We start from the raw sequence: 17,809 nt of genomic DNA, 5'->3' as shown, positions 1-17,809 counted from the left end.
TCATAGATCCACAGGATCTTTGCTATGCTACAGCTTTTAAACTCCTTAACAGTGCCAGACCCACAAGGGGTCTCACTCTCCCTTAAGGGTAGGCCTCACAGCCTAAACGCCTCTGAGACTGAGGTTCTCAGCTTTAGCAATCCTTGAGCGGTGCCTAGCAAGTCCAATTTGAGATAGACTCCTGGTCAGAGATTTCCCCCCACCTCCCCCACTCCACACACACACACACTTACAGGGACACCAAGCACCTTTTCTAAACAGTTTCGGATTTATTAGTCAACTGGAACACAGTATCAGGAAGTTGTTTGGACAGCATCAAGACAGCATCAAGAAGCAAGGTTTAAGACATGGTCCATACTGGTCAAGCCAGTGCCATCAGCCAGCCAAGTTGCTATGGAACCCATTTCTGGCTCTGTCTTGCTGATAGTTCCAGGTGAGAGCTGCAGAGCTCTTATCATAGACCCCTATAATTTCTCAGTTTGTTTTCCTCCTTCTGCTGAGCCCTGCTGAGTTCACGTGTTCCACCTGCCAGCATTTTCCCTGTGGAGAGGTGCCAGTTCAGTTGCTGGGACTCCCAGTGTTTTTCCAGATTCTTCACTAAAACGGATCAGTTTCAGCTAGTTTTTCCAATGGCCCATTCATACCACCCCAGAAAATTACATGACCCACAGCTTTTAGACTCTGACTTTAAGACCAGAAGAACCTCACCCACCACCCACTCCTGCAGTAAACCCATAACCTCCAGCTGAGTTACTGAAGTCCTCACAGTACTCATGTCTTTTGCTGTGCCCCAAGAGCAGCTTTTTAACAATTTGGACCCATTGGGTAGCAATCCCTAGTCAAGTGAGTCACTGCCAGGCATATATCATTCATAAAAATATTACAGGAAATTTCAACTTTGTCACAGTCCAATACTCAGTTCCAGCCACTCGACAACTCTCCTTCCTCTCAAGTACGCTACTTTTTCCTCAGGAGAGGCAGATTAGCTTATTCTACATTACCATACCTGATCTGGTTCCACAACACAAGGGCTTTGAGATTGTTGGCTATAAGATGCTGTAAATCTAACATATTATGATGCTGCATTATGAGACTGGTTTGTGTCACCAGGCCAGTTTGGGTGCTGGAGTCTACCAGTGCCAACATCATCTGAAAAAAGCTAATGACTATCTCAGGTGCTACCAACTACACAACTTTGCTGAGTTCAGCCTCAGTATGAAGTTTCCAAATCTTAATCCTCTGCGGACTTTGTTACTCTGCGTGGCAATTATTTCAAATGAGGACAGAACTGAAGAGCTGTGCAAAGGGTTCTTTTTAAGTGGATTCTCTTTCTGGTGTGCCAACAGAAGCTATGTGTTTGCAATGATAGGAGCCGGGGAGAGAGTGGGAAGCAGAACGCCGGCCCTTCTCTCAGCCACGTCCCTCTTCCCTTCCCTGTCCCACCATGTTGGAGAAGCTCAGCGCCGACAGCCGGTGCGAACAGATGGGCAACGAGAAACAGGATACGCAGGAGAAGGAAGCAGTTGTCCCTGAGAGAGCAGAAGAAGCAAAACTAAAGGCCAACTATCCTAATTTAGGACAGAAGCCAGGAGGGTCAGACTTCCTAATGAAAAGACTGCAGAAAGGGCAAAAGTATTTTGACTCGGGTGACTACAGTATGGCCAGGGCAAAGATGAAGAACAAGCAGTTGCCAAGCACCGGGCCTGACATGAACTTGGTGACAGGAGACCATATCCCAACACCACAAGATCTTGCACCGAGAAAATCATCACTTGTAACCAGCAAGCTGGCAGGGTAAACTTGCACTTCTGATTTTTTTTTTAATTAGTGTGTGTGTGTGTGTGTGTGTGTGTGTGTGTGTGTGTGTGTGTGTGTGTGTGTGTGTGTGTGTGTGTGTGTGTGTGTAAGTAACTGATTAAACTTCACTGTATTATAGGGCTGGGGGGGAAAAAAAAGGACAGAGTTCCTCCTTAATCTGTGCTTACACACCCTACGAACATTACTTTATCCTACTCTGTGCTAATGTACCTACCACAAGTTAGTGAATTCCCAAAACCACTGTGGAGAAAATGTGTGTTCCTGGGAGTATGGGAAATGAATTGTATATTTCCAAATATTACTAACTCCTTTATACAGTATTGCCTCAGACCCAAGTGTAGGAACAGTAATTACAAACACTGAAAGTTTTTATTTATTGACCAGCCAGATGTAACTCAACATGCACCTTTCATTTCCAGTCCTAAATCCTGCCTGCCAAAATCACATACTGCATTTTGAACTTTGGGAGGGGTTGGTAAAGTAGCAAGAAGATGACTTTATACCTTTAATATATACATAAAATATTCTATTCTACTTCTTTATAGCATTGCACAATATTGACTCCATAACCAAATATTAAAATGGGTACCTTGACAATTACTTCTCTTTTGAAACTTCTGAACCCCATAAAGGAAGACTAATAAACAGTGCCCTCTATAAGCAGAATTTAGAGCTGTATCTTTTATATGTAGAATTTAGAACTCTATTTGTTTAGTAAATAGCCTACTGGAATAAAAGTCTCCAGTAGCCCATTTACCATAGCATTTATTTGTGAAAACAAGCTTTTGTCAAATGTACAGCTAATTGGAATGGTGGGTGGGTGAGAGAGAGAGAGGTTACTGAAAATTTCTGTAATTGACAGAATACAGAAACTTGTATGGCACTTCATTACCTGCCTTACAAATCTTTCAGTCAGTTACAGATCAAAGGCACTGGTATTGTGGGGACTGCAGGGTTCCTAATGTATAAACACAAATGTATTTTTGTCATCTTAGAGTAACCAGGCAGCCCAGTCCCCCACCTGGTTGCAGTAAGTGTTCCACAGGGTCCTGCTGAGCTGTCAAACTGATTTTAAAGCATGCAGTAGAAGAACTGCCTTTTCTGGTGGGCTGAGAGGATGTTGCAGTGATCTCTGAAGTATGGTATAACTTCTGAGAGAGAGAGAGAGAGAGACAGACACAGACTTTCAAATTACAGCTCAATAGGATTCAGCAGAGGAATTGTAGAAACACTAGGGGTCACCTTGATGGTGTTAGCATGAGAAGCAGGTAGCAAGCTGCTAGGCCTCAAAACCAAAACACCACATCAGATAAGGGCACTGTCCTCCATCCTCTCAGTCATCAAATCTTTAGATACTTATCCAAACTGAACCAGAGTCTGATACGCTAGCAGATCCCTCACTAATTTCTATGCCCATTCAATCTTTGCTTCACCTGGTGACACTTCCAACAATGGTTCCAGCTCCTATCAATCATAATGATGGGATTTTTTTCCCCTGTCAAATGGACAGCAGTACACTTGGAAGGTCATTCAACAGTGGGTCATATTATCCCCATTACTAGTTATTAACCAGTCTTCAAAACTGTTGATGAAATGTACATGCAGTGTAGGGAATATATAGTAAGAAACTACTTTGCACTATAGATATCAATTGTCCAGTATACAGGTTGCCTATATTAATTCATTCAAGAGCAGGCATTTTTTCTGGTCAAATCCCAGTACATTTGTCTGTTTGCACAAAAATGGATAAAGAGATCTTGAAAATAGGATCTTGAGATTTCAGAATGTCAATTCTTCAAAGCAAAGGGTGCCTATTATCTTTAGTATTTGTATGTAAATAGCTAGCACAATGTGACCATGATCTTAGTTTAAGTCTCTAGGTACCAATGCAATGAAATGGTCAAGGTGAAGAAATCACTCACTCAGATTAATACAAGTGTACAGGCTATAGGCTGGTTGGCCTGACACTGATCCAAGGCAAAATCATGGAAAAAATGATATGGGATAAAAGTGAGTAAAAAAAATTAAAGGATGTCAGCATAATTAATGCCAATCAACATGAGTTTATGGAAAATAGATCTATTCAAACAAACTTGAAAAATTTTTTAAATGAGATTACAAATTTTGTTGATAAAGATAATGGTTTTCCTCAGATACTTGGATTTCTGAACGGCATTTGATTTAGTAGCATGTGGTATTCAGATTAAGAAATTAGCATGGTACAAAAATCAAAGGAGCACATGTAAAATTGATTTTTAAATGGCTATGATAGATATGAAAAAATAAATGGAGAGTCATCATCCTATTGGGGAATTTCTAGTGGGGTCCCATAGGTTTCTATTTTTGAACCAATGCTATTCAATATCTTTATCAATGACCTGGGAGAAAATATACAGTTATTGCTGGTAAAGTTTGCAGATGGCATAAACATTGGTGGTGTGGCAAATGATAAAAACAGGTCAGTTATACAGAGCAATCTGAATTGCTTGGTAAACTGGGCTTGTCTGAAAAAAAAATACATTTCAGTGCAGCCAAATGCAAGATCATACATCTAGAATAAAAGATTATAGGTCACACACAGGACAGGAACTGTACCCAGGAGAGCGGTATCTCTGAACAGGGATCATGGTTGACAAAGAAATGAACATGAGTTTCCACTGTAGTGCAGTGATTAAGAAATTAAATGTAACTGTTTGACATATAAGCAGAGGAATATCAAATAGGAATGGGGGGGGTGATATTATGTCTGTATGTGGGATCAGTGAGCCCAGTACTAAAACAATGTATCTAGTTCCAGTGTCCATGCCTCAAAAATGTTGTTGAAAAATTGGAAAGAGTTCCCAAAAGAGCTACAAGAATGATTCAAGATCTGGAAAACATACCTTAGGCCTTGTACTACACAGTTTTGTCGACAAAAGTAAGCTTATTACTGGAGCCGTGACACTGATAAGAAAGCTGGCTCCCGAACTGGGCTGCTGCCCCATCTCCGCTCCAAGCCGGGCTGCCACCCAGGCTCCTGGCTTGGGCTGGCCCCCGGAGTCCTGGGTCCCTGCAGGGAGCCCTGCTGCCCCATTCCCTGTGAGGATCACAGCAATTGAGTGGACTCCAGGCACACATCTCCCCAATGAAGGCGAGAAGACCTGGGCGGCTGCCCCCTCCCCTGCTCTGGGATAGGAGTGCAGAGGTGAGAAGCCCTGGGGCAAAGCTGGGCTCCCAGTGGGGAGCTGCATAGAGCTGACAGCCCTGGCTCTCAGTCCCCCACACTGCCCCTCTTCAGTTGGTGGAAGCGCTCCTGGTGCGGACATGCACCACTGACAGAAAGAGGGTGGACATCACCCACCACATAATGAATGTGGTGGCTGTAAGTCGATCTAATATAGGTTGACACCTTTGTAGTGTAGACATAGCCTTTTAGTGAGAGAGACTAAAAAAAGATGAATCCAGTTAGCTTATACAAGAGATGTTTAAGAGGTGAATTGATTACAATGTATAAGTACCCATATCTGATGAAGATATCCACTAGCAGAGGGCTCTTTAATCTAGCACCATGAGCATACAGAGGCTGGAATTTGTAGCTAGCTCAATTCAGACTGGAAATAAAGCACATGTTTTTGGCAGGGAGGGTAGTCAGCCATTGGCACAACTTACTTAGGGACCATGTGGATTCACCATGACTTGAAGTCTTTCGATCAATATTGGATGTCTCTTAAAAAAAAAAAAAATGATGTTCTAGCTCTCACTCCCAACAGAAGTTATGGGCTTGATGCAGAAATAACTGAGGCCTGGTCTACACTAGGACTTTAATTCGAATTTAGCAGCATTAATTCGAATTAACCGTGCACCCGTCCACACCAGGAAGCCATTTAATTCGACATAGAGGGCTCTTTAGTTCGAATTCTGTACTCCTCCCCGACGAGGGGAGTAGCGCTAAATTGGACATGGCCATGTCGAATTAGGCTAGGTGTGGATGCAAATCGAACTTAGTAGCTCCGGGAGCTATCCCACACTGCACCACTCTGACGCTCTGGACAGCAGTCCAAGCTTGGATGCTCTGACCAGCCACACAGGAAACGACCCGGGAAAATTTGAATTCCTTTTCCTGTCTGGGCACTTTGAATCTCATGTCCTGGTTGGACATCGGGGCGAGCTCAGCAGCACCGGCAACGATGCAGAGCTCTCCAGCAGAGGAGTCCAGGCAATCCCAGAATAGAAAGAGGTCCCCAGCATGGACTGACCGGGAAGTCTTGGATCTGATCGCTGTGTGGGGCGATGAGTCTGTGCTTTCGGAGCTGCGCTCCAACAAACGGAATGCGAAGACCTACAAGAAGGTCTCCAAAGCCGTGACATACAGAGGACACAGCCGGGATGCAATGCAGTGCCGCGTGAAAGTCAAGGAGCTGAGACAAGGCTACCATAAAATCAAAGCGGCAAACGGACGCTCTGGAGCCCAGCCCCAGACATGCCGCTTCTACGAGGCACTGCATGCCATTCTCGGTGGGTCTGCCACCACTGCCCCACCAGTGTGCGTGGACTCTGACGAAGGGATAGTGTCGACGGCCAGTTCCTCATCGACGTTCGCAGATGGGGAAGATGAGGAAGGAGATGAGGAGGGGGAGGCAGTCGACAGCAATTACAACGCTGATTTCCCCAACAGCCAGGATCTCTTCATCACCCTCACTGAGATCCCCTACCAACCCTCTGCAGCTGTTACCACGGACCCTGAATCAGGAGAAGGATCAGTCGGTACGTGCTTTAAACATGTTAACATTTATTTCTTAAAAGAACAGGAAAATAGACTAGGCGAACAGAAGGTCTACATGCAGGGGAATGGAACAGGAATCTTCCGCGGAGATCTCCACGAAGCTCTCCTGGAGGTAGTTGAAAAGCCTATGGAGGAGGTTCCTGGGGAGAGCTGGCTTATTGGGTGCTCCGAGGTAGCACACTTTTCCACGCCTCGCTCTCAGCTGGTACTCCGGGACCAGTGCCTTGACGAGCATCGCAGCATAGGGCCCTGGCTTGTGCTGGCTTTCATTCAGCATGCGCTCCCTGTCTCTCCGTGACACCCTCCTCAGGGTGATCTCGCGCGCAGACTCCTGCATGGAAGTAGAGTGATTTGTGTACTATTACTATTGGTAGTGCTTCACTGTTCCTTAGAACAACAAGAAGCGTCACTTTAGAGCCACGTGCTGGAGGCTACAGAGTGGCAGCATACAGGGATCTTTTCCAAAGGAAAACCACAAGGGGGTGGAACAGGGGCAGAGTTTATGCTTTCAGGATTGCCTGCAGCAAAAGGACAGAGCTGGACATTGACTTTTAAGCGGTAAGCCAAAGGCTTTTGGCTTACCATGCCTGGCTGCTCCACGGATTCAGCTTTCCTGCCCCGCTTGTCTGGTCTGCAGTGCAATACCCCAGGCAATGAAAGCGAATGCAGATAAATCGAACTTTCCCTGAGTGAGTGCACATGAGATAGGTGCCGTCCATGGTCTGGTTCACAGGCAATGAGTAGACTACGTTTCATTTTTGAGAAAATGTATCTTTGTAAGCAATTCACTCCCTTTCCCCCCCCTCACACAGCTGCAACAGTATCCCGACCTGCTCCACCATGCCCCTCACAGAGGCTGGTGCAGATTAGGCATCGTAAGAAAAGGACCCGGGATGAGATGTTTGCTGAACTTATGGGCTGCTCCAGAGCAGAAGCGGACCAGCAGAGCCAGTGGAGAGAGAACCTCACACAGCAGCAGCGCTCACACAGCGAACGGGAGGACAGATGGCGTCAGGAGGACCAGCAGGCGACTCAAACACTGCTTGAACAACTGAGGGAGCAAATGGACATGCTCAGGCGCCTTGTCGATGTTCTGCAGGACCGCAGGCAGGAGGACAGAGCCCCCCTGCACTGTGTCTGCAACCGCCCTCCAATACCCACCTCCCCCAGAACAACAAGGAGGGGTACTAAGGGCCGTGAAAACTGTCACTGCACCACAGTGGACTGCTAAATTATCCAAAAGTTCTCAGTCCCTAGATTTTGAAAAGTTCTCACCTTTACTGTGTTGTCGAGTATTAAAAGTAGTTTGCTGTTAATTACTGTTTCTGTCATGTTTGTTTGCTGAAGACTTTCTGTGAAAGGGGGAAGAGGGGTTTGGTAATTGCATAGGACAGTCACCATGAACAGGGTACAGACATGGGGGCAGGATCAACAGCAGGTTACTCACTGAGTGCAGTCACTAGGCACCCTGGTCAGTCTGTGAGGTGTTTTTAATGTTCTGTTCATAGGCGGCAGGTGCCCTGCTCCAGGTATACTTGGAGGTGGGTCTCTCCCCCGGCCCAGCCTGGAACGGGCAATGGCCCATGCGGGTCTCCCCCCACCCCGTCAATTCCCTGCCTGGAGCAGGTCCCAGCGCTCACCTGCCACCCCTCCCCCGGCGTGTTGTCTCCCCCTCACCCCCGCGCTGGGTCCCTACCTGACAGTAGAGCGGCTACCGGCACAAATGCTGTCTGCTGCCCCAGGGTACTAGCGCCTGCCATCCACAAATGGCAAGGCAGGTTGCCATCACCCTGCCCTTCTACCATTGCCCTGAGCCTCCACAATGCCCCAAACCCTCAGCCCCAGCCACAGCCCACAACCCCCTACGCCTCCTCCCCCTTCCCACACACCCCTCACCCCTTCCTACGCCCCCACCCCCAGCCCACAGGCTGCACCCAAACTCCGTCCCAAAGCCTACACCCCTCCCTGCACACCCACCTGTAACTGTCCTCCCCCCAGAGACCGCTGTAGGAGCAGTAGCCTATCATTCCTAGAGTCTAGAAGCGGTCTCTACATCACTGCACACCCTACCCACCACAGTCCGCGTCCCTGTTTCAACCCTTTGACGCGAAATCATTATTAAAGAAAAAGGTTTTTAAATAACAATGCTCCATTACCTTTATTTTTACACGTGTGTTGGAAGGGGGCAAACGGGGTATGAGACTGCAGAGGAGAGTCAACAGTAAATGGGTAAAGAAACAGGGGCAGGTTCAGCTTCTCTGTAAAGCAACTGGACAGTCATAGGTTACCCTGCTCTCTGAGGAACCTAACTTTCAAAGCCTCCCAGATGCACAGCGCTTCCCGCTGGGCTCTTCTAATGGCATGGGTGTCTGGCTGAGCGTAATCTGCAGCCAGGCGATTTGCCTCAACCTCCCATCCCATTGCTCTCACAGAGATTGTGGAGCACACAGCAAGCTGCAACAACAATGGGGATATTGGTTTCGCTGAGATCCGAGCGAGTCAGTAAGCTCCGCCATCTCCCCTTGAGATGTCCGAAAGCACACGCCACCACCATTCTGCACTTGCTCAGCCGGTAGTTGAAGAGTTCCTTGTCACTGTCCAAGGCGCCTGTATAGGGCTTCATGAGCCAGGGCATTAGCGGGTAGGCTGGGTCCCCGAGGATCACTGTAGGCATCTGCACATCCCCAACAGTTATTTTGTGGTCCAGGAAGAAACTACCTGCCTGGAGGCGTCTAAACAGACCAGAGTTCCTGAACACACGCGCGTCATGAACCTTGCCCGGCTACCCGACGTTGATGTTGGTAAAGCGTCCCCTATGGTCCACCAGTGCTTGCAGCACCATTGAAAAGTAGCCCTTTCGGTTAATGTACTGGCTGGCCTGGTGGTCCGGTCCCAGGATAGGGATGTGAGTCCCATCTATAGCCGCACCGCAGTTTGGGAATCCCATTGCGGCGAAGCCAGCTATGACGACCTGGACGTTTCCCAGGGTCACTACCTTCGAGAGCAGGAGTTCAACGATTGCGTTGGCTACTTGCATCACAGCAAGCCCCACAGTAGATTTGCCCACGCCAAAGTGGTTCGCTACTGACCGGTAGCTGTCTGGCGTGGCAAGTTTCCAGAGGGCTATGGCCACTCGCTTCTGCACTGTCAGGGCTGCTCACATCCTGGTGTCCTTGAGCTTCAGGGCAGGGGACAGCAAGTCACACAGTTCAAGGAAAGTGCCCTTACGCATCCTGAACTTTAGCAGCCACTGTGATTCATCCCAGACCTGCAGCACTATGCGGTCCCACCAATCCATGCTTGTTTCCCGGGCCCAGAATCGCCGTCCCATAGCATGAACATGACCCAGTGCCACCATGATCTCCACGGCGCGGCATCCCGTGCTTTGACAGGTCTGTGCCAGTCTGAGACTTCATGTCCTCACCGCGCTGCCGTTGCCTCCTCGCCCGATTTCTCAGCATCTGACTGTTGAAGAGGTGTACGATAAGGTGCGAGGAGTTGACAACGGCCATAAGTGCAGCGATGATTGCAGCGGGCTCCATGATCGCAGTGGAGTGCTGTGGCGTCCGCGCTGTCACTTATAACAGGAAAAGTGCGCGAACTGATTTCCCGCCGGCGGGAGTGACGGTTGAATGCTGACAGTTACCAAGGACCACCCTCGACACAGTTTTCCCCCCCAGCATGCATTGGGGGGAAATCCCAGAATTCCAATGGGCAGCGGGGAGTGTGGGAACTGTGGGATAGTTTCCCACAGTGCACCGCTTCCAAAGTCGACGTTTGCCCCGTTACTGTGGACTCACACCGTCGAATTAGTGTATTTAGTGTGGATACACAAATTCGACTTCATAAGGTCGATTCCACAAATTCGACTTAAGTTGATTCGAAATAGTCTTGGAGTGTAAACATACCCTGAGTGAAATCCTTTGGCCAGAGTTTTGCATGGGGTCAGGCCACATGACCACAGTCCCATCTGACCTTAAAAATCTGAGAAAGATGGGTTTAAACATTAGTTGCTGATAGTGCAATGTTCTGATCTACTGTGCACTTACAAGTGGAAAACACAACTGTCCTTTTTGATATTCAGAAACTGCCTTATGCATGGAATTTGGTGATGGGAGAGTTTCATTTATTTATTAGGGTTGAGCTTGTTCTAATCTGGCTCTTACAGTCATTGCTCTTAAAACTATCTGTTTTAAATTAAGCAAAAGGGATTAATTGTTCAAGTGATATTCCATTCATTTATATGGACTTTTACTCAGAGACAGTTTCTAAACCAGAATATAGTCAACAATTTCACCCTCTGGGGAAGGTGAATGGATTTTTCCTTAGTTAAAATATAGATCTTAGTTAAACAAAAACAAAACAAAAATCTTTCAGCATCTCAAAGCAGATTTTACTTCTCCAATGCATGTTATCGATCAGAATACTTATTGTCAATTTAGTTATAGTCCAATTCAAGGAAGCTTAATTTAATTACCGTGTGGTGGCAGTTATGAATCGTATATACTAAATCCAATTATTTTTTGTGATTAAAGTGTTTAATTTTGAAAACGAAGAAAATTCACTGGAAATATCGTAACATGATTAGAATCGAATACACAGTACATTTCAACTAGTAAAACAAGATAATAAAAATTCATACTACGATGGTACAAAGCAATTTATATATATTATATCAATTCAAACCAAAGAAAAGTACAGTTAAAACATCTACAGCAATTAGAGGGAAGGATTCCTGCTGGAGTACAAAACAATAATCCATTCTAAAAATCAAATTAGAATTTGTATATAAACATTAGAGACTGACAGCAGTAAATCTGAGCAGTGACTATGCAGCTTCTCCCAACTTACTCTGCCAATGTGCCTCAATAGCGACCTATAACTCCCCCATTGTTCCCATCCTGGGCCTATAGACGGCTCTTTGAATGTTTCTTTATCCTGAAGGGAAGCAATAAGAATATTCTATATGTAGCTCTGCCACCATATTTCTATTATGTCCTGGTCACCCACAAAAGACTGCCAATGTAACTTTAACCCTGAAATGCAGCACTCCTGCTCTTGTTCCCCTGGACTTCTTCAGAGCAGTGATGGCTTCTCATGCCCAACTGTGTGGTGGTGATTTAGGATGTGGATGGGGAAAGGGATAAACATGTGACCTAAACTAAATATGTATCCGGCAGCCATTGGAGGGAAGACTCACTGATCAAAGAGTTAACTCACTGATCCACCAGCTGTAGGCAACTTAGGTGAAATCCTGCCCCTGTGGAAGACAGAGTTTTAACATTGACTTCAAGAGAGCCACAATTTCACCCATTGCATTCAAGTGTCTGACAGGAAATTTACACCCAAAAAACAAACCTAAGCGTAATGGCTCAGGAATAAATCAAAGCATGAACCAAACTATTATGAATGGACTACACATTTGCCAAGGAAAAGGCAAACATTGTTAGAGAAGAACTCCTGTGGACAACAGAAGGGGATATGAATTTTCAAGAAGGATGGCTGGGTCACTCATGGACAAAAAATCAAGCAGCCTGCTCAATTCAGGCTTCATTCTTAACTAGTATTTTGTGGGAGAGAGTACTCTTAAACAAAACAGAGCTCTCCCACCTAAGGTCTTGGATTGCAGGTCAAATGGGATCTGCTTCTGAATAAGCTCACTTGGGAAGAAGGAGATCCTTCCATGACAAAATCTTTTTTACTTTAAAACAGAAGATACTATGATAATGTCAATGTTACGGTGTCTTTTTTAAAATAAAAATATTTGTTTGGGTTGCACAGATGCCAGCTTTGCTATTGCCCAAAGAGATATTATTACATTCCATGTATGAAGGACTCAGTAGATTAACAGCCTGCAGATAAATTTTCTTCCTCATCCAGAAAAAGAAGAGTGCATAATATCCTAAAGCCTTTCTATTGCTGTCAACCAGCAAGACACGCTTAATATTAGCGTCTGTGAAAGTGTGATTAGAGAGATCCTTTGCCAGCAATGACAACTGGTTAGCTGTGCATCTGAGCAGTGCAGTCCTTTATTCATTCAAGTCAGTGGTCCAAAGCAATGTAGTTCACATTGTCAGAGGGTCTGTATGGTGTCTCTAAAGTTGTCATGTGTTTGAGATGCAGTGGGCTCTTGTCCAGAGAAGAGCTGTATTAGGTGCATTTTTTAACTCTCAATACATTTTCCATCAGCTATTTTGATGCTTTGTATTATTTTTAATATCAAAAAGGTCTTCATCACCCCAGCTAATGTTATTTGTGATTATTTTCACTGTGTTTGTATGCTAGCTTCCAACAGAAAAGTTCAATATTCTCTGGAAAGCGTTAAATCTAAAAAATTGATTCATTTTACAACAAATGCACGTGATGCTCAAAGAATACAGAGCATTCCTATGGAAGTGTTTGATAGTTCAACATATCTTTACCCTTGAGCTGTTGCAGAAGATACTTCCACCTCAAGTGGCTTTCCAATAGCCCAAGTCATTGTGATTTTAGAGAATACAAAAATTAGGGCTATTAAAGGGGCTGCTTTTTAAAAAAAAAAAAATTTGAAAATCTCATCTCACTAAATACTCTTAAAATCTCATATTTCTAGATATTCAGAGTGATTCTTCCATGAAGAACTTGGATTTAACAAACAACTTGTTTTATTCTTATCAACTTTTAACATAAATCTGACACCTTCCAGGGATACTTGCAACAACTTTCAAAAATTGATTCTAACTAAGCTGGACCAACTAGTTACTAAATAACCAATACACCAGAAAATAGAGAGAGTTGCAAAAGTCAGTCATATTTAGATCCATTAACAATAAATGTAGACCATTAAAAAGCTGTTCTATATTACCCATCATCTCTTAGTACTGAGAAGCAGGTCAGTCAAGTGCGAAGTGCTAGAACTCAGGAGACCTAGGCTCTATTCCTGCCTTAACCAGTGACCACCTGTGTGACGTAGGGTAAGTCACTTCACATCTCTAAGCCTCTGTTTCCCCTTGATTAAGTCTATAAGCTCCTCAAGGCAGGGATTGCCTCATATTGTGTGTTTGTGCAATGCCAAGCACAATGAGGCCCTGATCTTTGTGTGAGCATCTAGACTCAACTGTAATACAAATGAACGTTAATTATTGTGATCACCATTACAGTCAACATTTACCTGTCATTATGACACATTGGAATATGAGATGGAATAGGAAATAACTGAGATCTCAGACTTCACTCTAGGTAAAAGCTGGGCTTTTAGTGGCTACCACTGTATCGGAATCTAGCTGAAATATAGGGTCCTATGTTACCATTCAATTAGGAAAAAACCCTAGAAGGAGCCCACTAGCTTTATATGAGAAAGTCAGAATCGTCATGGCACAGGCATTTATATAGCTCTGCATATTTAAATACAGTGGGTTGAGGGGGTTGTGTTTCCAGTAACTCAAGTAGTATTATTCAGAGGGTGAACCCTGAGAATTTCTTCAGACAACTAGTCCACTGGCCACAAAGTCTTACTTCCTTTGCTATATCTATCTCATCTATAAGCAAAAGAGACCTTCTTACTAGATTTGTGTTCAACTTGGCATTCATACACCTTTCAAGTGGTACATTTCTCTTCCACAGGAACTAGCATTAGGTATTTCACATTACTATCTGCCACTGGCAAGGTAACTGACATGTCCTCTCCTGCCACTTCTCACTGACGTGCAAAATCTTAAATAACCTTTAGCAACTAACTCCCATTATAACTGAAAAATTACTCAGTTGACTACAGCTTTACAATCAATGATATTGTGTTAAACCACTCTATTGCTGTATTTTGTTACACCAAGGGACCTGCAAATTCCCTGCCTGCAAACTGTATGCTTTATGAATGTAGAGGAATGAAGTTCGTGTTAGTAATACTTTGGATGATACATAGGAAGATAACAGAGAAGCCTGTAAGAATAATAAGCAAAAGGAATTATTTAGGATTCCTAATGTGGTGAAGTGATTTAACTGCAGAATAGCCTCCCAAGGCAAGGAGTGGAAGCCTCATTGTTTGGAATATTTAAAATCAAAGTGGACAAAGGACTAGAAAACATTCTGTAGGGGGATTTGACTGTAGCAAACCAGGTGCTAGACAAGGCCCCTAGGCCTCAGTTGTATGATGACAGATACATAGCTGAAACCAGACTGGCTTACTTGTGTGTTAGTATTGTTAAAATAGATGTTAAGTTTATAAGAATGTGTTTAGACTTTAATACATGGAGCACTTCTAGAATGCTGCATCATCTCACCTATAACATCTGCACTCCATGTTACAAGGTAATAAGTCTTTGCATTGTAAACCTCTGTAATTGTGTAAGTCAAACAGGAAAGCAGTGTTAAATAATGTCAAATATTAGCTTCCTACAGAAGGTGTTAGGCCCTCCCCACCACGGCGGCTCATTGAAACCACACAAGCCATTGCGAAACATCAAAGAACAAAGACTTTGTGAATTGCATTGCTTGCCTCACCTCCCACAAGAGGAGAGAGGCACGTCAACTCATCCCATCATCTTGAACTCAGGGATTTGTATTCTCTTCCCCTAGGGTGACCAGATGTCCTGATTTTATAGGGACAGTCCTGATTTTTAGGTCTCTCTTATATAGGCTCCTGTTACCCCCCCCCCCCCATCCACATCCTGATTTTTCACATTTGCTATCTGGTCACCCTATCTTCCCCCCAAACAAGAAGCTGTATCTCTATGCTGCTTGGACATTGGAAGGCCAAGATTTCTAAGCATAAGCAAGGAATCCCCAACTGCTTAGCCTGGGTTAGCCCTAAAGGTCATATAGAACTTCTATATTACAACAGCTTCTGTCACCTTTTGGTACCTAGGATTGCAAGTGTGTGTGTACACACACACATACTTGCTTTCACCTTGTAAACAACTCATTTCTTTTTCTTAGCTAATACAACTTGAGATTTAGATTGTTTTTTATAAGATGGGCTACTAGTGTTTTATTTTGTGCCAGATCCAGAGTGCCATTGACCTGGGGTAAGTGACCAGTCCTTTGGGACTGGAAGTAACTGGAATATTATTGTGATTTTTGGTGTAAGGGACCATCTATCACAAAGGTAGGCTTACTTGGTGGCAAGAGAGACCAGAGTACCCAAGGGGACTGTCTGTGACTGTATGGTGAGGCTGTTATAGTGCCTGAGGAGTTTACAATTGATACTTGGTTGGTGAATTCAAAGTATAGAACTCAAAGCCAATTTGGGTTTTGTGCTCTGCTTCTTAGCAGTCTGCCCTGAGGTTAGCATCATGTTCCTGAGCCACTCCAAACAGCTTGACGGGGGACAATTCTGTGTATGCTGCTGGATTGACTGGATGATGGATTAGTTATATTCCCTGGAATAACAGTGGTGTGCACTGCGCTTCTTAGCAGATTGCACAAAGCAGCAATGGGATAGGGATTATGAAGCAGTCCATGAGAATTTTTTTTTTTTGCAGCAGTCCGTCCAGTAGAAGAGTTGGTGAACCCTGGACCTACTTAAGTGTGTTTCTATCTGCACCTCACATGGCTCCATTCCTCTTTGTTTTATCAAAGAATCAGGCCTAGGACTACAGACGTCCCAATATTAACTTTTCTTGCTCAAATATTAGAAAAAAATAAAAGACTTTTGCAAGCCACGAACATTTGAAATAAGAGTGTCTTCTTCATAGACACTGGGGGTTACGATGACACAATACACACTATCTCAGGGTAGAGAGAGATGGTCCAGTAACTGTGAGGGAAGACTCACACAAATCCTTTCACATACACCTCAAAAACTTCTACTCTGCGGGACAGGACAGTGTATTCCTCTCTTCTGGACAAATATTTAATGGATTTTGGCAGTTACTTCAAAGTAATATTAAGGTAACATGTCTCCAATGTTTACTGGAGACAGCAATACTCTGCAATTCTCCATAGTTGTTAACAGGGCCAGCTCCAGGGTTTTTGCTGCCCTAAGCAGCAAAAATAAAAAATAAAAAGCCGCGATTGCAATCAGCTCTACCGCAGCCGCTTCGGTCTTTGGCAGCAATTCAGCGGCTGGTCCTTCGCTCTGAGAGAGAGTGAGGGACCCACCGCCGGATTGCCACCAAACACCCGGACTTGCCGACCCAAGCAGCTGCTTGCTGGGCTGGTGCATAGAGCCAGCCCTGGTTGTTAATGAGAGTTAAAGTTTCCCTCATACTGAGGCACCAGACTCTGATCTGAATTACACCTATGTAAGAAGGCAGTAAATCCATTGAAGTAAATGGAATCTCACCAGCCAAGGAGACCAGAATCAGACCCAAGGGAAGCTTTTTGCTTTTTTTTTTTTTTTTAAACTGTGTATTGTGCATTTGTCACCTGCCATCTAGTGATCTATTTAAGTAACTACAGGGAAATGTTCAAGTGAGGTTGTCATCGCCAAGGGCCCAGTTCTGCTGCCCTGACTTATCCCGCAGTTAGTTTTGTTCATATCACAACGGCGCTATCACATAAGTAAAAAGGTACCAGAATTTGGCCAAGGAGGAAGTAACATAGGCAAGTACAGTTCGTTTTGCTCATACAACGAATGATCCAAAGCCAATTGATATCATTTCCATTGGGCTTTGGATCAGACCCATAGTGCTGGCCAATTTTTGTAAAATATTTTCCAAGAGCATTCCTTGACACACTGTTCTGGAAAATTTTCCTGAGCTGCTAGATGAAGGTCTGTCAGAATAGAAAACCAATTTGAACACAATTGTTTGTTTGCTAAGAGGTCCTAATTCTAGGATTGTTCTAATGATCCCGATGGAGATAAAAAAAAAATTGTTTCTTTGCATCAAGAAGTCTCTCTCAGGCTAGGAGAGCCCTGATTCTGTTCTGAAAAAAAACTCAGTCATCATTACTATAACAAAAACGCTAACTCCAGCAAATATATCAGTTTTGTGTCAACAAAAGCACACCTGCAACAGCCATTAACTAATACACTAAATTCCCCCTTTCCTCCAGCTTAGGCATTCTGCTCCCAAAAGCCTGCAAAAGTACATTAGCTTATAACACGCTTGGAAAATCAAGGCATTTGGAGCTATTTCAGGCCTGCAGGATCCTCATGGATAATCTCCAGTCAGCAGTTCCCCTTCCGACAAATTAAGAGAACAGACTCGGGAGCCTCCATTGACACAAATTGCAACAGTATGGTATGAAGGGAGAGGTGGTCTCTCTAGCAGGGCTATTCTAAGCTGTTTAGGGGCTTGGTAGGTGAAA

General features: G+C 44.5%; 2 protein-coding genes across 2 annotated transcripts in view; one reads left to right on the top strand and one right to left on the bottom strand.

Annotated features, from left to right (window-relative positions):
- RBFOX1 (RNA binding fox-1 homolog 1) overlaps nucleotides 1-17,809 on the bottom strand; it is a 2,584,986-nt gene that overhangs the window by 2,502,223 nt on the left and 64,954 nt on the right. The gene's annotated exons all lie outside the window — the stretch shown is intronic.
- On the top strand, nucleotides 1,376-1,798 carry LOC123344026 (alpha-endosulfine-like). Its single transcript, XM_044979749.1, has one exon. It carries the CDS (start codon nucleotides 1,445-1,447, stop codon nucleotides 1,796-1,798), a length of 354 nt encoding a protein of 117 aa, XP_044835684.1. The 5' UTR covers nucleotides 1,376-1,444.

This window comes from Mauremys mutica, chromosome 11 (assembly GCF_020497125.1).
Source record: "Mauremys mutica isolate MM-2020 ecotype Southern chromosome 11, ASM2049712v1, whole genome shotgun sequence".
Classification (NCBI taxonomy): domain Eukaryota; kingdom Metazoa; phylum Chordata; order Testudines; family Geoemydidae; genus Mauremys; species Mauremys mutica.
The sequence above is the reverse complement of the archived record's forward strand: the minus strand, read 5'-3'. Positions and strand labels throughout refer to the sequence as shown.

Coding starts and splice junctions, on each gene's coding strand:
- LOC123344026 (XM_044979749.1), top strand. CDS start 1,445: ATGTTGGAGAAGCTCAGCGCCGACAGCCGGTGCGAACAGATGGGCAAC.